The 26,916-nt window shown below is 40.8% G+C and overlaps 1 protein-coding gene across 6 annotated transcripts in view; it reads left to right on the top strand.

The window, feature by feature from the left end:
* Positions 1–26,916, top strand: part of JMJD1C (jumonji domain containing 1C) — a 349,289-nt gene that overhangs the window by 306,312 nt on the left and 16,061 nt on the right. For 4 of the 6 annotated variants that reach the window (XM_034776020.1, XM_034776022.1, XM_034776024.1 and 1 more), the window contains 11 exons: positions 2,562–2,651; positions 4,867–4,994; positions 5,218–5,431; positions 5,941–6,155; positions 6,544–6,822; positions 10,828–10,996; positions 11,467–11,557; positions 11,659–11,789; positions 18,326–18,448; positions 19,528–19,667; positions 25,407–25,583. In XM_034776020.1, coding sequence (XP_034631911.1) covers positions 2,562–2,651; positions 4,867–4,994; positions 5,218–5,431; positions 5,941–6,155; positions 6,544–6,822; positions 10,828–10,996; positions 11,467–11,557; positions 11,659–11,789; positions 18,326–18,448; positions 19,528–19,667; positions 25,407–25,583 — 1,757 coding nt within the window. Of the gene's footprint in view, positions 1–2,561; positions 2,652–4,866; positions 4,995–5,217; positions 5,432–5,718; positions 5,823–5,940; positions 6,156–6,543; positions 6,823–10,827; positions 10,997–11,466; positions 11,558–11,658; positions 11,790–18,325; positions 18,449–19,527; positions 19,668–25,406; positions 25,584–26,916 lie in introns of those variants that run through there. The other 2 variants (XM_034776021.1, XR_004646490.1) reach the window with 2 other exon arrangements.

The raw sequence follows: 26,916 nt of genomic DNA, 5'->3' as shown, positions 1-26,916 counted from the left end.
TGCTAAAATAGAAGTATGCTGGCTTCTCTCTATAGTTTAATTTCTGGTGATACATGGTGTGCTGCATATGTACTGTACCTATGCTCTGGCACCACCAAGAACTTTCAGCAACACACGTTTTTGTCCAAATGATGCCACTTCATATTACATTTATTTTTCCTGGAACCACTGCTTGTTTTTACAGTTGCTGAATGTAATGGAGAATGATATGTTGGTTTTGGGCAGCCTTGCCACCAACGTCAGAGATTTAAATGTTCAGTTATTTAAGTCGGTGATTTTTTTTTTTTTTTTTCATTTCACTGCACAGACAAAAGTCCATCCCATCACCATTTCTTAGGTCTATCCTGACACCATCAAGCATAGTTGCCAAGTATTGTGACATTGCATGAAAATTATTTAATTAGCTCAGTTGCATTTTTGCAAACGACTTGCATTTAAACAATTGGCTGGACAGCTCTAGTGAGTGAAGTCCTGTTTTATCCAAAGCACAGCCCTCACACCATTCCTAAGCCTGGTTATGAAGGGGGGACTTCCTCTAAGAGTAACTGGTAGTTCAGTTTCCATGGCCCATGCAGTTCTTGACCTCCCATTAACCAAAATACAAACGCGTTAATATTTGATTTATTGTTAGTATTTTTAGTAACATCCAAATTCACTTCTAAGTACTGTACAATGTTTTGCAATAAAAATCATTTCAACAATTGCAGCTATTCCACACTAATTTAAAAGGGGCGGGGTGTGTGTGTGTGTGTGTGTGTATATATATATATATATATATATACACACACATACATACATATACATAAAAAAAAATTCCCTCCTACATAGGTCGGTCGGCAGCAGTGTTTGAACCCACAACAGTCAGTTCCGCAGATCAGACCCCTTCTGATTTAGTTATAGGAGTAATTTGTGATTGAAACAGGCAGTTGTCTTTTATGTGGACAATCTTGCAAAGGGAGACGTGGCAAACTGTTTGCCAGGGGGTTATGCAACTATTTGGGAGATGACACTAGCATGTTAGATATCAGGATTCCTGGGTTGTATTCCTGGCTCTGGGAGGAACCCATGGTCTACAGCCTGCATAACCAAACATACATTTTAGTTTTAGAATTGTCCAGAATGTTCTATGTCTGTCAGCATTTTATTTTTTGAGAACACTGTTTGAACATTTACTAGTTCTGCAACTTACGAGTAATTGTTCTGTACAATAGCTATTAAACATGTACAAAATTAAAGACTATGAAAATACACAATTATGAAGCTGTCTTTACACATACAGCTATATAAAACGAAAGAGATGATTTAGTTATATTTTTAACTTTGCTGTCAGGCACTTTAGGCATAATACTTAGTGTTGTACTATGATCAGGAATAACCTCCAGTTCTGTAATTAGCTCAGCACAGCCCCCTGTATCCACTGGTTGCTCTGTTGACTTCACTGGGGCTCGAGCTGTCCACCCACACAGAGCTCATTGAGGTTGGGGTGCAGATTAGAACTGATATACAAATGTTGCTAGATATCAGTAGGGGAAGGTTTTCCCTAATTCTAGTTTCTATGCATTCTTCAAAAGCTCAGTTACAAAATGTACATGTAATATGCTAATAATAAAATTTGAGTAAATGTTTTGAGTCCTGTTGTACAATAGTGGTATTTTGTTCTTGGTATATGACACCTACATGATTGTTTTAAAATTGTATACTTTAAAGTTGTCCTATAAAGTGATTTACAAAATTCTTTCACTTGTAAGAATATAAGCTTAATGTTTCTAAGATCCAGGAAAAGAGAGGTATTTGTTGCATTATAAACTTTATAATGTAAGGAAAATATGCTTTAAATGTGCTGAACATGTCTCTTAGCCTGCCTATTTGGGGCATGCAACATATATTGCTATAGCTGAGCAAAACTGAAAATAGATTTGAAGATTGCATCCATTAAAGATAGGTATCATGGTACAGTAGATGGAATACCGAACTGGATTTCATTCCCATCTCTGCCCAAGATAACAGAGCAGATCAGTGTCAAGTCACTTCCCTGACTTGGCTTCTTTTTCTTCTTCCACCCTTTGTCTTTGACTTAATATGTGTTTGTACAGTGCCTAGCTAAAAGGAGCCCCCATCAGTAGAGCCTCTATGTGCTACTGTAACAGTAGAGATTTTGACAATACAAGCAGTTCTCTACTCATCTTTCTATACTATGTTAGGAATTGTTCAGTGAGATAACTTTAATTGCCTAAATGGCAACTGTATGATGGATTTTTACTCGGGCAAAAATAACAGATCTAAATATAATAAAATGAATAAGCTTTGAAACTTGGACAAGGATCTATGTTGTGGATGCTACTGTCTTTGCTTCTGTTTTTATTAAAATCCCATTCTGATTGTCTTCTCTGTCAAACTGTTAGAAACAAAATGTTTGTCATACAAAATACCAGTATAGAACCTCAGAGGAGTGTAGGTGTAGAGACTTCTAAACAATGGATTGGGAATATCTGTAAATTATATGATTTAAGTAATAAAGCCACAAGTGAAATAAAATAACTGGGAATGTTGTTATTTTACAGATAAAGAATTATATGCTTGGATGAAATGTGTGAAAGGACAGCCTCATGATCACAAGCATTTGATGCCAACTCAGATTATTCCAGGCTCTGGTATGATCACACAAAAACAATTTATTCATCATTTATTTCTGTGAGGAAAGACCACATTAATTTTAAATAGAAGTTCTAGTAATTTCTGATATGACTTTTCAAAGCTACCTGTAGCACAATATATCTTTACCAAATAAGTGGGGAGAACAGAGTAGGGAGAGGTGCAGAGGAACATGGAGGACAGGATGGAGGTGAGAATTGGTGGATGTGTATGCAGGGAAATATAGAGGACAGGGAGGCGGGGAAGGGAGAAAGTAAGGTTTTCACTTTGCCTGCTTTACGCTGCTCCAGAGTAGTCTAAAACAGTCAGAATGTACTAGTAAATCTGACCATAAACGTTAAAATTAAAAAAAATATTGTGTTGACATTATATGCTTTCCAATAATAGAAGCATTACATGGTAACATTCTTTTTGGGATTCTAGTTTATTTTTCATGAGTGAAATTATTAATAAACTTTTTAAAAAGTAGAACATTTTCAGATAGTGAAACTATTGTGGTGCAGTTTAGGTTGAAAGTATGAATGTATAATTTAGGGTAAAAAGAACTAAAAGAATGTTTCAATTATCCCCAAAACAAGTATTGTAAACCCCCAAAATTCAGACTTTAACTTAAAAGAAGTGGAAACATTTAGGTATGGAATACCTAATACAGTTGGGGCACCTGAAGAACCGTAACTCAGCCCTTTAGTGATACCATAAGGGGGAAAAAATTAAAAATCAAATGTGTCTTTAGACAGTTTAAGTAAAATCATTCTAAATTGGACAACAAACACATAATAACAGGGCTGCCCAGAGGGGGGGGCAATTTGCCCCAGGCCCCCCGCACGGGCCCCCACGAGTATGTCAGAGGCTCCCCCTGCCTCCGTCTTCCCCCATCCCCCGACATCTCCTGGTAAGGTGGCGGGGCTGCGAGCTGCGGCTGAGCGGCGGGAACTCAGGCCCTGCTGGAGACACCACGCTGCTGCAGCACTGTCCGGGGCCGCTCCTGTACGCGGCGTGCTGAGGCTTCGGGTGAGGGGGTAAGCGGCATGGTAAGGGCCGGGGCTGGACATCCCCCACAGACCTGACCCCCAGCTCTGAGCCCAGCCCCTCTGAGTTGGGCACCCCCCAACCCAGAGCCCAGCTCCCCACACAGTCCTGGGCAACAGCAGCACCACCCCTAGGCAGCGACAGCCCATTGGCACCAACCATCACCATCACCCAGCAACACCCCATTATGTAATTGCAAATGTATACATACCATTAAAGCATTTAATGTTTTTAAATAATGTATTTAGTGTATTTTCAAATTATTACAAATTAATTTTTGAATATATTTCACTAGTTATTTTTTACATTTCCAAATGTAACTATAGTATTCCATGTTACTATAGTATTGCAACTTTTTTTTATGGAAGGGGCCCCCGAAATTGTTTTGCCCCAGACCCTGTGAATCCTCTGGGCAGCCCTGCATCATAAATATAATTTTATGGCTATTGCTTGGTATTATTTCAGGGGAAAGTTAGGGCATCCAAGCAGACTTGACAAATTTAGATTTCTAACTCTCAAACACACAAACGCCATACCAAAATTGGGTTAAAAATATTTAAGTTGCCAAATGAAGCACTCATCTCAGAAAATGCCAACGTTAAGACTGCCTACATATCCTCAATTCTGTCCCCTTGTGCACATCCATTATTATGTAGTGTTTTAAATAGGGATGTAAAATATTAAATGGTTAAATAGTTAACCGATAAGTATTAGTCTTATCGTTAACGCTCCCTCGTTCACCCACCTCCTTCCGGCTGACCATCAGCTGGTAGAAGACCTTGCTGGGGGCCAGGGCCTGCGTGCGGATCTTGAACAGGTTCTCTAGCAGCAGAGACTTCATTTTGGGATGCTGGTAAGAGGTGACTATAGGGATGGGCATCACGTTTTTTGTCAAGACGTGTCTCCACACAGAACCAAGTGGGGATCATGCAGAAAAATAGTATGTGATTATATAATTAAATACTGTATCTTAAAGCTTGTACAAGAGGCAGAATTAGGACTAAGAGGACAATCTTAACTTTGTTTCTTTATTTGTGAATGCTTAAGAATCTTTTGATCTTTTGGCATGGAATATAAATAGTTTTATAACACCATCACACTTTTGTAAAGAGGATCACAAAATAAATTTACATTGTTCATGAAAGAACTGTTAATGATTTTCTTTATTCCTACTTTAACTTATAGTTCTGACAGATCTTCTAGATGCAATGCACAGTCTTAGAGAGAAATTTGAGATTAAATCCTACTGTCAGTGTACCAGCAAACAGAGCATGCAAACTGGGAAGTTCCCTGCAATGAATGGTGTCTCTCAGGTGAGTCTATAATATATTTAAGTTCGAAGTTTAGTGTTTAGACATGTTGATATTTGTTTATTTTTTAAAAAATATTTGAATAATATCAAATCAACTTTTTCATGAATTTTATGTAATTGTAGTCTGTGTAATTAATGTATTGGCAAATTATCATCGTTGCTACTTTTTTGCTCATATTAAAACAAAGTACTATATTTAAAAATAAAATTATTCTGCTCTATAGGTTTTACAGAATGTCCTTAATCACAGTAATAAAATTTCTCTGTGCATGCCTGAGTCTCAGCAGCCGAATACCCCTCAAAAGTCTGAGACAAATGGCAATACAAGTCCAGGGAGTGATGTAAGCGCAGACAGCAAGTTAACTCCACCAGAATCCCAGTCACCACTGCATTGGTTAGCTGATCTAGCAGAGCAAAAAGCCAGAGAGGAAAAGAAAGGTAAATATTAGAGATGCAAATGGTAAGTGCGTGATTTTGGGTGCTCCAGGAATTTCTGTTGAACTCACTATAAAAAAAATTCTGTATTGGGTTTGATTTGTGTCATAAATAATTAAAATGTCACATTCCCTAATCTTATAAACTCAGTGCTGCCTTCTAGGGGCATCAGAACTGGTTATCAATTAATTATTTGTTGAATATAACAGAGAAGCCACTAGTGGAATGCATGTGTAATGTGTTAGTGTTTCCCAGCCTCTCTCAGCTACAGCATCTCTCATTTGTGACAGGTGCACACTCAGCTACATGTCTGAGATGTTGAGGAAGGCCTTTTCATGGTAAACTGTTTGACTGCATTTTGAAGGATCTAATTCATCTTCTGGTGTGTTTTCAGGTGAATAAAGCACTAGTGCTACAGTATATTACCACCACTATAAAATGCAGGATGTCAGTGTTCGAATTTCTGTATCATGACACAATCATGTAAATATCAAAAATATTTTTTATTTTAGAAAATAAAGAATGTCCTCCTGGAAAACATATTAAAGAAGAGAGAGACCAAGACAGTTCAGAGTCTCTAAATTGTAAAACATCACCTCCTGTGCCCCAGAACAACGAACAGGGCTCAACCTTACGAGACTTACTGACTACAACAGCTGGAAAACTGCGTCTGGGCTCTACAGATGCTGGCATTGCTTTTGCTCCAGTTTACTCTACAGGAACAACAGTGAGTGTATTACCAGAATGCATGGGGTTTTGAAAATTCACACAACTTGTTTTGGTACATTTTAATTAGAACAGCCTAATGACTCTTGCTTTGAATGTTAATTTATAATTAAATATGTAAGTAAACATCACTAAAGCTTCCCTGAAAGAAAGGTAACGTGTATGTATAGTGATGATTGATACATATTGTAAATAATTTGGACATTGATTTAGATTAAACATTGTCATTTTAACCGCAGTTCCCTGATTCCAGATGATTATGTCAGTAAACATTTCTGTGGGTGCAGTATATTAGTATATAGTTTTTATTTATATTTAATATTTTTGACATTCTGTTGAAGAAGGTAAATCTGAAATTTCCTATTAAACTATTTTTGTTTTTCCACAAGGGTGGCAAAGGTGGAAGGACTATGCCAAACATTCTTGATGACATAATTGCTTCAGTTGTAGAAAACAAGATTCCACCAAATAGACCACCAAAGATGAATGTAAAATCTGAACTGAAGGATGGGCCAAAAGATGGTCAAAAATCTATTCTGGATGATTGCAGTAAATTCTACAGCGATATTCCACATTCATGGATCTGTGATAAGCACATTTTGTGGCTCAAAGATCATAAAAACAGCAGCAACTGGAAGCTCTTTAAAGAGTGCTGGAAACAAGGGAAGGTACATATCGAAATACAGTTCTATTATGAAAAGTGACTCTAGGTATAGGATTCCATGCTTGTGTGTCTGAGACTTTCAGATCCATTCTGCTCAGTTTACAAGTAAAATGATGGTAATTCAAACTTTCAACTGTATTAGGTCAGCAGTGCTAACAGGAGTAAAATGTAGTAAAACCTAATTAGTCAGTAAAGTGAACAGGTATTTTCATCATATTATTATTATTTCACCATCAGCAGTAGTTTCTCCCTCCATCACCAACACAAACTCCCCCTAATTCAATAGCATGACCTTTAGAACTTAACCTCCCAAGATTGGTAGGTTTGGTTTGGTTGGTAAAAGTAGATCATTAGAAATAAATAAATTTAACATCTAAGGATATAAAGACAACTGGAAGAAGTCTGAATGCACATCTTTTGTTCACCCTTGGCAAATACAGAATATATATGTACTGAAAGTAGAGTTTAAAATAAAAACGTAATTACTTGAGTTTTTTCCCCATAAAGATTATAAGATACACCTCTACCTCGATATAACGCTGTCCTCGGGAGCCAAAAAATCTTACTGTGTTATAGGTGAAACCGCGTTATATCGAACTTGCTTTGATCCACCAGAGTGCGCAGCCCCGCCTACCCGGAGCACTGTTTTACCACGTTATATCCAAATTCGTGTTATATTGGGTCGCGTTATATTGGGGTAGAGGTGTATATTCATAGATTATTTGGATCCAGTGATGCAGACTGTTCAAATGATGTTGGATAACTGGAGAAATTCTAGACTTCTTATTTACACAAGTGTAGAGAAATATGGGTTAAAAATAGTCCAAAGTTACAGTTTTAATTTGTTTTTTTCCATTTATTATTCTCCCTAAAATTAGATAATAGAAAGAAAATTCAGATTTTACTTGGCAGTAGGTGCTGTGGGAGAGAAACAACATATTAAACAAACTACTCTTCATAATTATTATAATAGTAGAAGATGGAATTACATTAGCCACCCTAACTGTATACGTTACTAACAGGCATTTGCAGTTACAGAAGAAACTGGGATGGGGAAATGAAAATAATCCAGACTGATTGAGAATAGAAAATGAGACTGTTTAAAGAAAAGAAAAAAGCATAGATACAACATCGGACAGAACTTGATGTGTTCATGTTTGAAATGGTTTTTCACAACAGTAAGGGTTGGAAATGCAATTTTTATTTAAACAGAAACTTAAGTTCTAGTTATTGAAAGCTAAAGTAAAGTGAAAGCTCAAAATCTAGAGGAACTGAGTGATAACACTCCCCATGCACTGGGGAAAATTTCTTATTAGAGACGAGCTAAATTTATTTAATAGGTTATTTAATAAATGTAAGTATTGAGTTCCTTTTGGTGGTTTTGTTGTATCAATCAAAACAGAAGTTTGTCTCACTGGTCTGCCACATTTACTAGCTTGTGAGGTTATATAAGCAGAAAATGTAAATACATGTGCTAAGAAGCACTAAATGTGTAAGCAAAAAAACTTCAGAATGACTTGAGCTCATCAGTATTGTGTGTTCTTCTTTCAGTGCTTGCTCATGTCAATTCCATTTAAGGCCCATGTGCACAGTTGTTAGAGATTTCTGCCTTAGTGGTATCTATAGGGTCGGCTGTGGTGCCCTCTGGAGTGACACTCGCATGCGGTGGTGTATCAGGCACCGCCAGCCCTGCACCCTCTCAGTTCCTACTTACCACCCGTGACGGTTGGTTGGAGTGCCTTGTCTTGCATCGCAAGAGCAGTAGCGGTTTTTCCTCATAGACTTCATTTTGATCGTTGTTGTATATAGTTCATAATAGTTAGTCATAATGTTAAGTTAGTAGAGTCACGCCAGGTGACCGAAGCCGCTCCATCCCTGGCACCAGAGGGTAAGCCCAACAGGGTGCAACAGCATAGACTGGCAGAACACCCCTGGTCACCAGACGGCAGGCCTCTTTCGCCGCAACTTTGGGCACCGCACCCCAGCTCTCCGCCCAGGAGGCCTAGGTTCCCGACGAGATCCCACCTACTAGGCGTGGGACTCCGAACTCGAGGCACCATTCCCGTACCGACAGTACCGGTGAACATCTGTCCACAGGTCACCGAGGCGCCGGTGACCCCCTCTCAGGTGATCTCCTTGACGTTGGTCGCCGTCCTGGAGGTGTCGTTTAGGATCTCGGCACCGGTCTCATTCACCCCAGTACCGTTCCTCGGGCAGGCGGCGCCACTCACCATCGCCCACCGATCGCCGAGCAGGTCAGTAGACCAATTCAGGTGTCAACATCCCTGCCGTGGTTGCTGGAGGGGCACTGGTCAGGGTCGGACCACGACTTCAGCCCATCGCCGAGGAGGGACAACTCTCCACCAGCACAAGAGACCGGGACAGCACCAGCCACAGTACCCGTTCCCCCAGAGGCAGTAATGGAATCCATGGCAGATACCAGTAATGCCGGTCCAATACTGCCAACCCTGCTGTCAGATCATGGTACTGAGACTGAGGCGGTGCACCACACCTTGGCACTGAGGGAGCCCTCCTCCAACAAGGACAGAGACAACACCCTCCCTCAGGCCCTGCAGTTGTCGTCATCGTCCCCTGACGAGGCGGTAGCTGGGCCATCCCACACCAGCAACCCTCCGGACGATTTTAAGGAGCACCAGGCCTTCCTTAAACGAGTGGCTGACAACGTTGGCCTGTAGATTGAGGAGGTTGCTGAGGAGGCAGACAACCTCTTCAGTGTCATCTCGGCCCCCGCACTGGCTAAGATTGCATTGCCTGACCACCCAGGCGTGCTTAAAAATGCCAAATCAGTGTGGCAACCCCCTCCTCCATTCTGCTAACGTCAAAGAAAACAGAAAAGAAATACTATGTCCCTGCAAAGGATTTGGAGTATCTGTATTCTCATCCGCCCGCAGCTCAACTGCCAGCAGGCCCAGGACGATGCTGGCTTCGGTAGGGCAATACTGCAAGCCGCTAAGCTGTGAACTCCAAGCTCACCTCTGTGGATACTGCTTGTAAGTCACCTAAAATGGAATCAACATGAGCAATCACTCGAAGAAGAAAAACGGTTACCTACCTTTTCATAACTGTTCTTCGAGATGTGTTGCTCATGTCCATTCCATTTCCCGCCCTCCTACCCCATCGGAGTTGTCGGCAAGAAGGAACTGAGAAGGCCAGGGCGTGCAGCGCCTGATATACTGCTGCATAGGAGCACCGTTCCAGAGAGCGCCATAGGCAGCCTTAGAGATACTGCTAAGGCAGAAATCTCCAACAACTGTGCACATGGGCACACGCACACCTAAAATGGAATGGACATGAGCAACACACCTCGAAGAACAACAATTATGAAAAGGTAGGTAACTGTTTTTCTCAGTTCATTAATAATTACAGTTTTTGACTCAAATATCTACACTGATACTAGAAAAAAAGGTCTCTAATAACGGTTACAGCACGAACAGTTTGCAGAAGAATTGTGATGTGCACTGAGGATAACTGAAAGTGTGACACTGTAGCCAACGAGTTTTATAAATTTTAAATAATTGAACCTTTTATTACAGAACGTGATTTTTTAGTCTTGTGCTTGTTCTATTTCACTGTTTAATATCTGACTGCTCAGCTATCTGAACTTTTGGAGAATGAATTAGTAGGATGGGAAGGTAACATATATTGGCCCTTTCCCCATATTGAAAGGTATATTTTTAATAAATTTTATGACTTTTGTAAGGAACATCATAAATATTTTTTTCAGTGTAGATATTTGATTCAAATTCTGTAATTACTACTAATAAATAAGAAGGATTCTCTGAAATTGTGTTCAAGGTTGGGCAACAGAAAAATTCTCAATGAAATCCTGACCATATTGAAGTCAATGGCAGTTTTGCCATTGACTTCAGGGAACCAAGACTTCACCTAAGACTAGAATGTATTTATTTACTCTGGTTTAATTGAAAAAGCACCCTCTTGAAATGCAGTTTGTATTAGACTTTTAACATTTCCTTTATTTATTTTTAAGCCTGTATTAGTGTCTGGAGTGCACAAGAAAATGAACATCAACTTGTGGAAGGCAGAGTCAATTAGCCTAGATTTTGGAGCCCACAAAGCCGATCTCCTGAACTGCAAAGACAGCATTATTTCAAACACAAATGTCAAGGAATTCTGGGATGGTTTTGAAGAAGTTGCAAGTATGTTATTTCAAGTATATTATTCCAATAATTATAAATACCGTAGCCACATATGCTGGAAACTGCAAACAAAGGATACTCTTTAACCATGGATTTTGAGGTTTTGAAGATATTTAAATTCAAACACAAATTTTAGCCAATCTGTTTAGAGAGTACAGAAGCTTCACATTTTGTACGTTTGCAGGGTGGCATAGATACAGTATATACCATAATATTTTCTGTATCATTATATGAATTTTAAAATAAATTAAATATCCAGTTTTGAGCTCAGCTATTTAAATGTCTTATCTTGGAGCTTGTAAAATTAGTTGCTTAGCAGATGCATTAATTTTCCAAGATATGGTACAATATACACTTGTATATCTTGAGATCAGAATGGAGCAGTTAAAGCTCAGTTGTATCGTCCGGTTCAGTATAAAGAAAACACGTACAATGTGTGTAGTTTTGAATAATTTGTATATTGTTTACAGAACGGCAAAAAATAAAAGGTGGGGAAACAGTTGTACTAAAACTGAAAGACTGGCCCTCTGGTGAAGACTTCAAGGCTATGATGCCTGCAAGGTATTTCTTTATTTAAAATTCATAAATGCATTATGATGATTTTATTCATCTCTCAGAAATCATACGCATCCAATTACAATCTTCATCCTTTTGTTCTCTAGGTATGAAGACTTACTAAAAAGTTTACCATTGCCAGAATATTGTAACCCAGAAGGAAAATTGAACTTGGCTTCCCATTTACCAGGGTTTTTTGTACGTCCAGATTTGGGACCCAGATTATGCAGTGCGTATGGTAAGTAACTATTAATACCATAGAAATACAGGCATTGCCATACACTTTCATGCCTGTGTTCTCTTTAATCCAGTATTCTGTCTCTGACCATGGCTAGCATGTGATGGTTTAGAGGAAGGTGCAGTTGTCATTTAGTGAGCAATTATGGGTAGACCATAAGGGAAATCACTTCTAATCTCTGAGTTAATGATTGGTTTATGCCCTGAAGCATGAGGGTATTCCTTATACATTGTATTTTTTTTATCCTCTCAGATACAGTTGTGGATATTCTCTACAGAGCAATATTGCTTTTATCAGTTTCACTTATTAATAAACTCCAAAGTCTCTTAATTTTTCTGCCTCTATATTTATTGTATGTTGAAGACTCAAAAAAACCTGTTTAGAACAGACTTTGCTTCCCTCCTCTTTCTGCATTCCGGCGTCTCCCACAGTTCTGGCTGTCTGGGCTCTCCTCTCTACTGTGCATCTCAAGGAGGCAAATCAACGTTTTGGAGCTCTGGCCATGCCCCCCCACCAGATTCTCTGTCTCCGCAGCAGCAGGCAATTGACAGGTTGATTGTTCCCACCCTGATTTGTCTAGTTCTTCAATATTTTACCCAGTTTTTCTGGAAGTGGTGAGCAGATTTTCCTTTTTCAGATATCTCCTCTTCCCTGGGTTAGTTAACACTCCAGTGGTTTAAATCACCCTGAGCCTCCACTGCAGCATCAACCTGCCGGCTCCTCTGCCCCTATACAGACATGGTAGAGCAGCCAAGAAAGCACTGGATCAAATCTAAACTGCGATCTATTTATGAGGCAGCCTGCCCAGGCTCAGTAGACTGTGAGTTGTCCCCAGACAGCTGACACTCGCTCCATTACATCCCGGAGCTATGAGTTGGACAAGCATCTGGGGTCTCCTTCCCACCAAAGCAGCTGTGACTCCATCATGGGAAAAATGGACCAGGAACTCCAGTGCAGAACAGGGAGAGGCTCCAAAGGTGAAGAGGGCCCCAGCCAGTTAACTCAGGGGGTCAGACCTGGGGGACTCTGGAGAACAAAGCATGGAGGCTTGCAGGTTAACAAGTTCCCCCCCGACACCCCTACAAGTCTTAACGTGGGTCTTGAGTGCTCTGGGGAAAGAAGCAGGGCTCCTAATGAGTCTTCCTCTCTCCCAGTTTGACTGAGAGCTCTGACAGTGTGTCTCCCACCCCAGAATGGAACCCAGCAGGGGAGAATTCAGAGAGAGATCCATCAAGATGGCTTTAGGCACAAAAGGCTTCACCAAAGCCGCAGCAGAGCTTTTACACTCCCACCCTGCCTAAAAAGAGCTGAAAAACAGAGAAAATTCAGACGGTACAAATCTTTTGATACTTGTCCCTCCTCCTCTTTGGAAGGTGAGCTGTCGAGGGCTCAATCCAAACAGGTCTGGGAAAAAAATAGAGGTTTTTTCCCTCAGAGAAATTCTAGAGTGTGCAGTAAGATTGTCTCCATGATTCAAATTCATCCTGACACAGCTGTAGCATTCTGAGAAAGGGATGTGGTTATTTCCTCAGAAGGGGAAATATGCCTGAAGACCACCCCAGGTAGAAAGATGAAGGCTGCCTCTGCCATCCTCAGGGCATCCCTAGTAGCTACATGCCTTGCAAGAGCATTTCTCTCCTGGATGGAAGATCTCAGAGCCCTTAAGGACAGAGATCACCCTGACATTGGTTCCATTTTAAAGAAGGGCTTCCTAGCAACAGCATTGCATCCATTGAAGCATCAGCTACAAATGAAGTCCTCAGTCCAACCCAGGGTTTCCAGGTCTGTAGCCAGATTCTTCTTATGGCTCCAACCCTGCAAGGTGACTATCCACTCTAAGCAGGTCCTGTGCTCGGCCAAGTTCACAGGCTCTCCCTTTTTTAGAGAAAAGCTGGATAAGATGGTGGTTGACAGTGCTGCAAAATCCAAACATTCTCTTTCTTTCATTGGTAAGTGCCCTCAGAAAAGAATATCGACTGGCCTTCAGACAGAGGTGCTCCTTTCAGCCTTTGTTACCATAGAGTTACCAACAAAGGGACAACAGATTCCCCAAAGGAAAACAGTAGAATCGAGTTTTGAGGGAAATCCAGAGTGAACTCAGCCTCCCTGCAAACCCACTTTGACAAAGATTGCATATAGACTCTGTCCAGAACTGAAACTAGAGGACAAAATTTCCCATTTCCTGGAGGAATGGTTTACATTGACCACAGACAAGTGAGTTGGGTATAGTGAGCAAGGGATATTTCCTCAAGCTACAGGCTCTATCTCATCCATTCTTCATCCAGTCTTCCATTTTCAACAACCCCTTAAAGCACAATTTGATCCAGAACGAAATATCTCATCTTCCAGATATGGGAATGCTAGAGTGTGTTCCCTCAGAAGAATGTTTTTCAGGGTTCTACTCAATCTTTCTCATTTTGCAGAAATGCACAGGGGGTATCAGAGCTGTTCTGGACCTCAAAAGACTCAGCAAGTGAATGAAGAGAACAAGATTTTGGATGGAGACTCTGACCTCTATCGTGTCATCCCTGGGGCGGGCAGACTTCCTGACTTCAGTGAATCTAGGACAGGGGAGGGCAAACTATGGCCCGCGGGCCAGATCCAGCCTGTCAGGGCTTTCAATCCGGCCTGCAGGATTGCCGTCCCCGTGGCGGAGCGTGGCTAAGGCAGGCTCCCTGTCTGCCCTAGCCCCGTGCTACTTCCGGAAGCGGCCAACACAACGTCCCTGCTGCCTCTGGGATTCCAACATAGGGGCTCAACTCCCTACAATGGATGTCAGCTCAGGACATTGTCCACAAAGGCATGCCCTTCTACTTTCCAACCAACTCCAGCCTGGAGAGTTTGGTAGCACGTTTGAAGACCCAAACAACTCAGGGCCACTGGAGCCCCGAGGAAAGGGCTCATGGTATAAACCCTCCTAGAGCTGAGGAGTGGTCAAGCTGTTTCTGCAGTGGTTCCAGACCACTGTAGAGGAGAACCATGTTCTGATTGAGTCAGACAGCACAATTGAAGTTGCATATTTAAACCAAGGAGGAACAAGGAACCTGGCACTACATACGAAAACAGTAGAAATAATGAGGTAGGTGGAGCACCTTTCCTTTCCTTCAGAGCATTCCACATAAAAGGGGATCTGAACCAAAAGGCAGGCTAGCTCAGCAGGCTCATGATTGTCAACTACAAGTGGTGCTTGAATAGGAGGTTTTAAACATAGTTCAGATGTTTGGCCTCCATTCAACTGACCTGTTGACGAATCATATGAACTCAGAGGTCATAATACTTCACCAGGGAGTCAGACCCCAGATCTATAGGGTGTTGCCATATCCCACAGTTGGCTGCTAGGTCTACTCTACATGTTTCTACCCTTTCCACTACTGGGGAAGGTGGTCCAGAAAATAAAACAAGAACAGGCAATGATAATACTGATAACACCACATTGGCTGAGGAGACTTTGGTTTTCAAACCTGATATTGCTGAAACTGGAGCCTCAGCTCCAATTTGCATGGAGACTGAACATTTTCTCATAAAGTCGTCTTCTTCATCTCGACCAGGAGCAGCCTCAACTCACAGCCAGCCTATTAAAAGGGAAGCTCTAAGAGGTCTGGATCTGTCCTCCAGAGCCATTAAGACATTGCTTTCATTTAGAAGAGTATCAGCACTAAAAGCATACTCCTCAGTCTGGGCCAGACTAAACAATTGGTGCCAAGAGCACAGCGCAAATCCCAGAAGTCCAGGAATTCCAGCCATTTTGGGTTTTCCCCAAGGAGAAAGGTCTTCAGCCCAATACCATTGCACATCAAGTGTCTGTTCTTAGTAGTGTGCTGTTCACAGGATCCTCTGGCTCCCTAGCATACAACCTCCAGATAACCAGATTCCTTTGAGCAGTTCAGTTAGCTAGACCTGCAGTCAAGCTGCTATTTCCAACGTAGGACCTACCTCTAGTGTTGAGGGCTTTGACAAGCCATCCCTTTGAGCCTTTGACTTCACTGTCACCATTTTACTTATCTATTAATACTTGTTTCTTAATAGCTGTCATGTCCACCAAGTGAGTGCCGGAGCTGGCAGCCTTTTCTATACAGGAGTCTTACTATGTGTTCCACGAGGACAAGGTAGATCTCAGGACACCAAAATCCTTTCTTCTTAAGATATAGTCCTCCTTCCACACTTCCCAAGAGTTTGTGCTCCCTTCGTTCTGTCAAAAACCACAGCATCCAACTAAAAAGATATGGCACACCTTAGATTTTCAAAGCTCTGCTGATTACCTGTCTTAGGTGTATAGAATCACAAGGCAATTGGGCTGTGTCTTCATATCCTTCCATCCAAAATGCCAAGGACTCAGTTTCCGTGTCCTCCCTTGTTAGTTGGATTAAACTATGTATTATGGAAGCCTACCAAGCGTCAGCGGTTCCTGTTCCAGAAGGGATCAAGGCACGCTCCATAAGATTTCGTAGCACCTTGTGGGCAGAATGAGCAAGTGCATCCACTTTGGAAATTTGCGAAGTGGTCACTTGGTCTGCAGCTAATACCTTCATTAAGCACTATAAGATGGACTTTCTGTCCTCCGCAGAGGCTGCCTTTGGCAGGAATGTGCTGCAGGCAGCGGCCCAGAAATAATGTTACTTTTACCAAAAAGGGAGGGATACTTTCTTCTTTCCTTACCTACTAACTTTTTTCATAACCTTCCCTACATCTGTTCACTGCTCATTACTTCCCAGATGTTCAGAATTGTGGGCGATGCTGGCTGCAGAATGGAAAATTTCTTACTGTTAATTTCCACTCTGCTAGCAGTGTCTCCAACAATTCTCCCCACCCTAGATGGCTCATGAGCCAAAAGTCGGATCATCACCATACAACCTTTTTTTTTCTTTGTCTAATGTACATAGTTATTTCATTACTATTTGTTAATAGTGTTGTGCAAGTTTTACATCTTTGAAATAACTCAACTGACAGCAAGTGGGAGCAGAGGGGGCATAGCCAGTGTGCATCAAACCTAAATATTGATCTGCCTTCATGAGCTGCAGAGTGGAAGGGAGCAACCCAAACATCCAAGTTGTGGGAGACGCAGCTAGAAGAAAAGATATTATTGGTAAGACATTTTCCATTCTCTTGGAAATGAATTTTTTCTGCTATCCATTTTGCAAATTATATTAATATTATAAGAGGGTAAGTTATGACTTATCGCATGAAGGTTTTGATTAAAAATGCATTTGAGTCTCTCTTGAAATATGTATTAAAGGTAGCAATCAAAAGATGTTTGAGGTATAGGTGAAACATTCATGACACCTCTATTTCAAGTTTTCGTAAGACTTTGTTCTAAAACCTTGTTTTCAGATACTTATCTTATAACTACTCATTTTTCACCTTTTGGACTGAAATATTACAAGTTTCTTCCCTGCTTAAGAATTTTTTTTTGTTTTGAGGGACAGGCATACAGCTGTTCATTGTGAGAATAAGAGTGGGGAGAGAGCTGATTTTTTTAAAATTAAGTATTCTACTAGTGAAATGCTTGGGAGTATAAAGTTTAAATTTTTCAGGAAAATTGTCATTACCAGGAAATGCCTTTGATTATTCTGGTGAAAATTAGTTTTGTTTTGACAAATTATTACATAGGAACTGTTTCCTGGATAAAGCAAGATTAAAAGAACTTTGTTTGAAGTAACACTTTTGAAGATTTTTTTTTAACACAGATTGTGGAAAATACATCCTAACTTAATAAAACCAGAATATTTTAAAGATAAAGTATAGCATCTCTGTACACACACAAATTTGTCTAACCTTCTGAGTGATGTTCAGTAATAATTCTACTTTGTACTATGTAGTGTTTTTCATCTGTAGATCTAAAAGTGTCACAAAGGTAGGTAAGCATTATTGTTCCCATATGTAAAAAATGGGGAAACACTCCTGGTGACTTGCCTAAGATCAAACATCCAGTCAGTACCAAGGCTGGGAACAAACCCAAGGTTGTTTTACTTCCAGTCTTGTGCTCTGTTCTGAACTAAAGTTATTTTTACAAGAATGAGTATGAAGAGAAATATATACTGAAATAAATCAAAACCCTATCTCAGTGGTCCCAAACCTTTTTGTGGCCAGTAGCACATTCATGTTTTCAGAAGAGTGTGGCGGGCGCCAACAATTTTTCCAAGCTTATTTTGTATTTGTACATTAAATAATATGAAAAACATCATATTTAATATTAATAATATATGAATCCAGAAAGAAGAGAGAAGCTGGAGAGAAGCCACAAGGACAGAAAACACCGGCGCCCACAGCCCCGGAGTTCTCTGTCCCCAGCAAGCGCGGGGCCGCAGCTTCTCTCCAGCTTAAGCCGTGGCCCCGCGCCTGCCAGGGACCGAGAGCACCGGCGCCCCCAGCCTGCGGCCCCGGAGTTCTCTGTCCCCGTCAGGCGTGGGGCCGCGGCTTCTCTCCCCTGCTGTGGGCACTAGGCGGGTGCACATAAATGCCCTGGCAGGCGCCATGACGCCCGCGGGCACTGCATTGGGGACCACTGCCCTATCTGAAACTTTTACCTTGTACTATAGGTGTGGCTGCTGCTAAAGATCAAGATATAGGAACTACAAATCTCCATATTGAAGTTTCTGATGTAGTGAACATCCTTGCTTATGTGGGCATAGCAAAAGGAAACGGAGTACTGTCAAAAGCAGGTAAAGAAAGTTGATTTGTATTATACAGAAATAACTTGAATAACAACTCACTTAAAAGTTTGGATAAGTATTTCGATATGCACTTTTAAAATTTACACTTGAAGTTTAATTCATTGTTTTAAAATATTTATAATGTATAAATGAAACATGCCTTTAACTGCATGCATATTGCTCACAGAGGTAATCTGTACACAGTGAATTCTTTTACCTAAATATACTGTGGTGTAAAACTTATCACTTTCTTTGTCATACTCTTTCGCCTCTTTCCTGCTATTACCTACATATTAATGTACCTGTTTGTACTGGTGATGGCAGAGCAAATGGACAGCAGGATAAAGAATTCCCTTATGAAGCACCACTAGCTCTTACAGCAGTTCCAGTGTGATGTTTGCCAAACACCACAGGATCCCCCTGAATCCCCCTGACATAGTGTTTGCTGTGTTGAGTTTAGCGCTAAACAACTACATTGTGGGCCAGAGAGTTTGAAGTGGTGTATGCTAATCGTATGTGTATGATGCTGTAAAATACTGCATAGATAGAGGATAAATGATAGGGAAAGGAAATAAAACTATCCCATTTTTTTTCCTTTTGTAATAAACAAACATTGATTTCTTTTTCCTGGTTAGTGGAGCTGAAATAAGACGACTAACTTCAGTTTTGCTTTATTTACTTGTATTTGCACCTGCATAGCTTTAGAAATAGACAAGAGATTCTTGATTTACTGTGCAGAAGAATGGGCACAAAATTGTTTTTGTTGGTTCCCCAAGACTGAATTTTAAATATTTTGATTACAGCAATGTTCTCTTATTTAAATAGAACTCTTTCCATCAGATTTTAACAATGTTAAATTAGATTCAAATCTGAGTATAAATTGTTTTAAAGGTTTTTACATAATTTGTTTTGTTTTCTAATTACACAAAATACGTGAATAAAAAATAGCTTCTGAGGGTTTTCTGTAATATTTGGAAAATGTAATAGTCTCATTATTTAGTCAGTCTGCCACAGGAAATTTAAAAAGAAAAGAAGAAATATTTCAGCTTTCCACTGCCTGGTTTGAGAGTCTATTTGTCAATTCTTAGGAGTATTAAAGAAGTTTGAAGAAGAAGATCTGGATGACCTTTTAAGGAAAAGATTGAAAGACTCAAGTGAATTACCTGGGGCTTTGTGGCACATTTATGCTGGCAAAGATGCTGACAAGATAAGGGAATTTCTGCAAAAGGTTAGATTTATATCAAATAGATATTTATTTTATAGACCTGAATAATCAGACTTTTCAAAATTACTGTTATAGCTTTAAAAAAAGAAAAATAAAAAATACTGCAGGTACAACCAATCCCCTAAGCATCTGTTACTGCATGAGATATTCTTGGTGAACAAGCAAACTTCTCTGATCTTCTACATCAGTCCAAATGGTTTAGGTACAGTTTCTCTCAACCGATCAGTGAAGACAGAACACAAAGACTTTTGATGATATCATACCCTCACACATAAGGTTGTAGTCATCTCAGCCTCCAGTTGTTGCCAGGCTCCAACTCAGCGTAGCATGGACAGATCTTTCTGTCTGAAGAACAGAAAAGCTTCAGATTCAGAAAGGATGAGTTAGGGAAAGATTCTTCTCTCAGGGAGTCCTGATAAAGTAAGAAGATCCATAAAGAAACCCACTTTCAACACCCACACACAAGAGTTTTGACTCCCGTAGGATAGAAGGGGATTCAGGAATATTTAGCCAGATGAATACCCCTTGAACTCAGTAGCCCCCCTTCAGGCCATTAGCTCCAGGATAAGGGAAGGAGGTAGAGGTCAAGTGCAAGTTCAGCCCTACTTTAAGGAGGGACAGAGAACATAGCAGGAGCTGTCCTCAAGCCTTGGCAATCATCATCCTCAAGCCAACGTGGTACCCAAAGCCCTTCCCTCCCCTCCTCCCTCTCTCTCTCTTCAGGGGGCAAAAGCAGCAGAGGTTCTCCATGGGAAGATTCTCCCTCCATTGGGGAACAGAAAGCCAAGAAAGTGCAGGGAGTGCTCAGCTGTAGTAACCCTGAGAACTGGTCCCAGAGTGGTCTGGGAGCAGAGAGGAAAAGCTAAATCCGCTTTTCTGGCTGCTCCTTTAAAATGCAGTGCACCAGCCATCCTGGAAAATGCCTATTGGGCTCAAAGACTCCTAGCCTGCTGGTGTGCTGCCTGCAGACTCTTGCCAAAGCTGGTCAGATCAGGGCCCTCAAGTTCTCTGAGGAGAAGGAAGAGGAGAATAGGGGGCAAAGAGCTCAACCATCTTTTAGGCTCTTCCTGAGTAGAGAAAGGAGAACAAAGTAAAGGAGGCCATATGCTCTCACTGACCACGTCCACTTCACATTGCAAATAGGTCCCCTCTCGTTGTTGTATATAGACATTTTGGAATGGAGTCCTCTCCAGCTATCACTAGGAGCAGGACCTAATTTCCAACTTTCTCTTCCTATTCCTTTAGGAGTGGGTCCCCACCTGCTCATTCTAGAAACTACAGTCTAGAAGTAATTAAGTTTTTGAACTGTCTCTTCCAAACTTTAAGAGTAAGGAGAGAGAGAGAGATGAAGGGAACACAAAGCATGCTCCCCATCATAGACTGGAAATAAAGATGCACTGGCTACTGAATACCACTTAGAGAATATCAGCCCAGCCAGATCCTCACCAGTACGTGATGCCCTACCTAAGGAGGATGACAACTATCAGTGGAGTAATAGAGATGACTAGGAGGAAACAGCGGGTGAGGTTGAAAAAAGTGAGGCTGTAAAGGACGAGATCATTCTGGACTCCCGATCTAAGGAGAAGGCCGAACTCTGCATATTTAATGAGGAGGATTCACCAGTGCTCTTAATAAAAATAGCACGTACTCTGGAGCTGCAGTAATTTGCCAGGGAACTTATATATGCTCTTATAGAACCCTGCAGGTGCTGTCCACCTCCTCACGTCAAAGAAAAGATCAGCAGTAAGTGGTGCATCCTGCACAGGAAACTGGCCTCTGTCCTGGCATTAAAGGGGCTTTAGCCTCTCAGAGCATCAGATATAGAGCGGCCCAATCAGAGCCTGAGGGGTGGATGTTGCCATCACTGGGTTGGCAAAAAGGATAATGATTTCTGTAGAAAGAGGATCCTGATTAACAGAAAAAATGAGGCATTCCTGAACAGATTTTTTGAGGTTGCAGATATATTACAGGAAGCTTTACTATACATAGTGTATGCCTCTCAGGTGGTGGATAGGGAGCTACAGAAACTTAGCAGAGGTCTCCAGAGACCAAAGATGAGGATTTAGAATTTGCCAAGATGCTCCTATTGCTGTGCTCAATTCTCTCATTCATATGAAAAACTACATACAACATAATCCAGTCAATTTGGGAAGCGATGGCCACTTCAGTGGCAGGCAAGAGTGCATTGTGGCTAAAACAATAGCCATTTTTCCCCTCCAAAATCAGACTAGAGGCCCTGCCATTCAAAGAGAGGGTTTTTTCAGGGATGAGTTGGAGAAGATCTAGCATTCCTTAGCTGCTTTAGAGATCCAGGTTCTGACCTACGAGAGGCCCAGATATGGGCATCAGGATCACAGTCCAAAAGGGGCAGATCCAGGGAACTAGAACTACCATCCAGAAGAAAGGGCATGACACCACTTCAAAATGAAGGCAAGCTTCAGATGGGTTAGCTGCTTTCATTATCAGAGAGATGATAGAGACCAGGGAGTCCCTTCAAATTTTAAACAGACAGCCTTAAAGTACAATGATCCAGGTGCAGTCTCAGCATCGGGGTAAGGCGGAGGAGTTTCTTCCCCATTTGTGCCCAAATGACATCCAATCAATGGATGCTGGACATGTTAACATATGGAGATGTGATTGAGTTTGATGCAAGATCCTCTCAACTTATTTCTCTTTCCCTGACTCATCAACCAACAAACTACTTGAGGCCTTCTATTTTCTACATAAGATACAGGTCATGTCTATTGTCCTGAAAGATCAGAAGGACACAGGGATCTGATCCATCTGTTTCACTGTTCCTAAAAAAAATAGGGAGTCTGTGTCTAGTTTTGGGCTTACAAAAGACCAGTTCCTTCTTGAGAATCTTGACTGAAGCCATTTATTCAGGAAATGAATTCTGATGTACTCTTATTCTCCCTGGGTTTCCAGGATTCATACCTGCATTCATCAATGTTGTAGTTTCAGCAGATGGAGTATCTGTGATTTGTTGACACAAACGAGCAGTTATAGTACCAAGCTCTCCCTATCATGTGGGTGGTCATGCCTAGTGGTTAGAACAGGAGTCAGGCTGAATGGTCAGAGCAGGAGTCCTAGCAAGTGGTTAGAATAGGAATTGGTAGCCAGGAATCGGAGCCCAAGGTCAGAACTGGAGTTCAAGGCCAGATCCCAAAGCCAGGGTTCAGAGCTGAAGTAAGAGGTCAGGAATTGGAGCTAAGGGCCAGAACTGGGTTACCTGGCACAAAGCAAGACAGGAGCAGGGCAGGAAACAAGCAGGTGAAGGAGCTATCACAGCTGTGTGCGAATGCTGCTGCTGGGCTTAAGAGTTGGTCTGCTGACTCTTCCAACAATTCAGGCAGTGTAGCTAATCAGGCAGCCTACTACAGGCCAGCTGTGCTCATTAGATTGCCCACAGACTGGGTCTGCTGCAGGTCCTGCTTCTAGACTGGCTGTGCTGCAGGCCGTGATTCCTGACATTCCCCCATGGCCCTAATAAGAGGTGTACATACACCCTCCCAAACCTGAATGACTGGTTGGTTTAAGCTGAGTTGGAAGCTGCAGCCAAGATGTGAGGGTATACTTCATTCACCAGGGAGGCACAAGAAGGTCTGACTTTTGATTACTTGAGTCCAAAAGAACATTTGTCTTTCAGCAGTCCAGACTGCAAGAAAGATGAACACAGCTGATGGAATGAGCAGAGTGCCACTGAATCAAGGAGATGAAGGAGATGGGGAGTTAAATCCCCAGGTTTTTCTGTCTTTGCAAAAGGTGGGGCAGGCCTGAGATGAGATCTCATGGCATTTAGAGAAAGTAGAAGAGAACCAAAATATTTCAGCACATTCAAGGAAGCAGGTGCACATGAAATGAATACTATAGAAATTCTCTGAATCTTCATGCTGGTATACATTCTTCATCTGTATATGCTGGCAGTGTCCCACAGAAGATTGCCAGATCTAGAGGAGTTATCATAGTGATAATTCCAATCTAGCTGAAAAGGCCATGGTATCCAAAAACTAGTGAACATGTCTACCCCGCCCTTAGCCTCCAGTTGAATCCAGCATGTTTCATGGTCTGTTTTATTGTTAAGTGCACCAGTCCAAAGAAAGAGGGCTTTATCAGATAAAATCTCTCTGATACAGCCAAAGAAGCCATCAACTTTAAAAATGAACTCTGGACGTTGGAGAATCTTTGTGAGCTGGTGTGACGAAGTGTGGATAGAGCTGATTGAGGCCCCAGTGCCAGCCTTCCTGTTTCCTGTATATTGGTCTAATTTTGGATTTGAGTGTCAGTTCCATTAGAGTACAAGCAACAATAATACTGGCAATCTAAGGTTTGGTGGATGTGGTCTCAGTTGGAGGAACCAGCCACCCTTTCTGCTGTAAGCAATAGGTGATGATCCCACCTGTATTACAATGATTAACTGTCTTGAGAGGTGAGAGGTCCAAGTTGTCTGGACTGGCATAAAAGATTGAAGAGAGAAATTTTCTTTACCTGTTCATTTCCTTTCTTTGAGATCTTCTATACCAGTCCAGCTTTCTTGCCCTGTATGACTTGGATGTCTGTTACCTTTACTCGGTTTCAATGCCAAATTGCTGATATATTCAGATTCCTGCTGTAACTAAAATTGTTTGTTAAACTTCACTGAAGAATAGCATCATTTATAATTTTTTGGTTTGGTACTGCTTTCGAAGTACTCAGCTGAAGACTCATAGATGGCTAGATCCTTAATGTGTAAGGGTGTAAAGTCAAAATTCTTAGTATTCTGCTGGTTGGGAGAAACTATAATCCAAGCACCTGGACTGGTTCAAAAGATCTTGCAGAAAGAAAATTAATAGATAAGGAAATTTTTCCCTTTTACATAAAGCAGTTAATAACTAACCTAAAGTATATTTTACATCTGATATAAAATGTTTATAAATAAATTCATATATTTATTAAAAAAATTAACCTGTTTCTTGAGACATAGACAACAGATGTAGTTTTTTTTTCCCCATCTCTCACTATTATTCAGTAATTAGTGGCTAGTCAAGACAAATGTTCTGTGGGCTTAGCACAGTGAGGAACTGCTTGTGGTGGTTGCATTTAAAAATCCACTCATGTCTCATTGGAAATATTTTTAGACCATTCTGCTTATGTCATATTTTCTTAATTCCTTTCCAGTTTATTTGGGGGGGTGGAAGCTCTTCATGCAAATGTACATGCTGCTTTTTCTTGACTTGAGGTTATAATTTTGTTTATGATGTTATGATCGGATCCTGTGGAAATTTTGTCAAACCAGATTATCTCTTAAAGTTTGAAATCTGGAGGAGCTGAGCTGTTATGAAATAAAGATACTATTTTTTGCAAGTGAGCCTATTTCTGACAAATGATGGAAGAGAAACTTAGGCAAAAACGTTTATACTTTTTTTTTTTTTTTTTTAACTAAACTCATCAGAAGGCATCTACTGCTCTTCTGGAGTGGAAGTCCTTGAGAACTCTTTTACTTCAAAGGGATTTGGGTGCCTAATTCCCTTAAGATCAAAAGTTTGGTTTGTCCCTTCCACCAACAGAAGTTGGTTTAATAAGAAATTACCTCATCTATCTTATATTTATTAATTCCCTTAAGATCCTTTTAAAATACTAGCCAAAATTCTCATCTGGATATTGGAAACAAATTCCTGTTACTTTTTAGGTAGGTAAATGTTGGACCTACCAACATAGTTTTCCTTTTTTAAAAAATGATATAGTGTCTCACCTGTATTACAGATTGCAAAAGAACAGGGTCTAGAAGTTTTACCAGAGCATGATCCAATACGTGACCAGAGTTGGTATGTGAACAAAAAACTTCGCCAAAGACTTTTTGAAGAATATGGAGTAAAAACCTGCACTATTATTCAGTTCCTTGGTGATGCTATTATTTTACCAGCAGGAGCCCTTCATCAGGTAAAATTTACTTCTGTTCAAAGATAGATACATGTAAGTTCATGCTTAAATTAAATTTGATTTCACTATCAGTGACCATCATAATGTACAGAAATAAATAATACAAACTGATTGATAGAAATTGCTAGCCAAGATTATTATGCAAGAACTCAGAAATATTCAAAATAACTTGGTTATTTCTCCAAATGTCAAATAATGGTCAAAACACTATTAACTGTTGTACAACTCTTTCAATCCAGTTAACTTCCTTTTACTAGCATAGGATGGAAGCATGGCAGTAATTATAACTTTCAATATAAACCTAATACTGATACACCTTTCTAATTTCTGCAGGAAAAAAATAGTTTACACTTGAAATTTTGTTTGTTTGGTCTACAACTATGGGAGAATTTTTGGGAAAGTTACAGGTTAATTGACAGGACATTTCTGAGATGAGATTTTTGAAAAGTACTTCTTCAATCTGAAACATATGGACTATTCAGACTTCTTTTTTACATAGCAGGAATATCGCCAGTCTGCAAAGTGGAAACTAGCATTAAATTTCCCTTTCAGCAGCCTCCCTTCATGTGACACACTGTTCTATCTGTGCTGCAAATTAATTAATTAATTAACTCCAGAGAGAGAAATTATGGGGAATCAGTGTATTAATTGTGAAGCAGAATTGTCCCCATCCTAGCATAACCATTTTTTTTCTTAAGCCACCAGTAGCCCCTGTCTCACAAAGAAAACTTTCCCTGGCTAAAGATCAGAATAGAATTGTAGCCAGTAGTGAACTCATGCTGAGTCTGAGCATGATGACATGGTGAAGGCAACCTATGCTGTGTCTCAAGCATGGCGTTTCAAATTGATTTGCAGACATGGGTCAAAGAGCCATGACTATTTTGGTTGATGGTCCCCATGTATATCCCACTCTGAGTACTCTGTGCACCTGAGACTGGAAGATTCTTGCTGTCAGTATCCATTGGGCTGTGCTTCCTTGTTCTTCAAACCAGGGGCATTCCTGCTAAAAAAATTAGCTTTGTTTTGTGTTAATTATTTTTTTTTCTTTAGATAGTGTTTTGGTATCTGTGGGTAGGGTTCCCTCCATCCCTGTTGCCCCAACATTTGGGGTTCTTAGCATGCCTAAGATCCCAGATTTCATGTCCTGTATGGCCTGCTCCCAGATCTTCCCAGAGGGTGGTCTGCACAATTCCTGTTTGTGTTGCCTTGGAGAATCCCACATCCCCTCCAAGTACAATGTTTACAATTTGTTTCTTCTTTGAACTTGGCAATCCCATGAGTTCCAGCTTTGAAGACACTTAATGGAGCAGTTGATGAGGTCCCAGTCTGATGC

The sequence above is a fragment of the Trachemys scripta genome, chromosome 7 (assembly GCF_013100865.1).
Source record: "Trachemys scripta elegans isolate TJP31775 chromosome 7, CAS_Tse_1.0, whole genome shotgun sequence".
Lineage (NCBI taxonomy): Eukaryota > Metazoa > Chordata > Testudines > Emydidae > Trachemys > Trachemys scripta.
The sequence above is the reverse complement of the archived record's forward strand: the minus strand, read 5'-3'. Positions and strand labels throughout refer to the sequence as shown.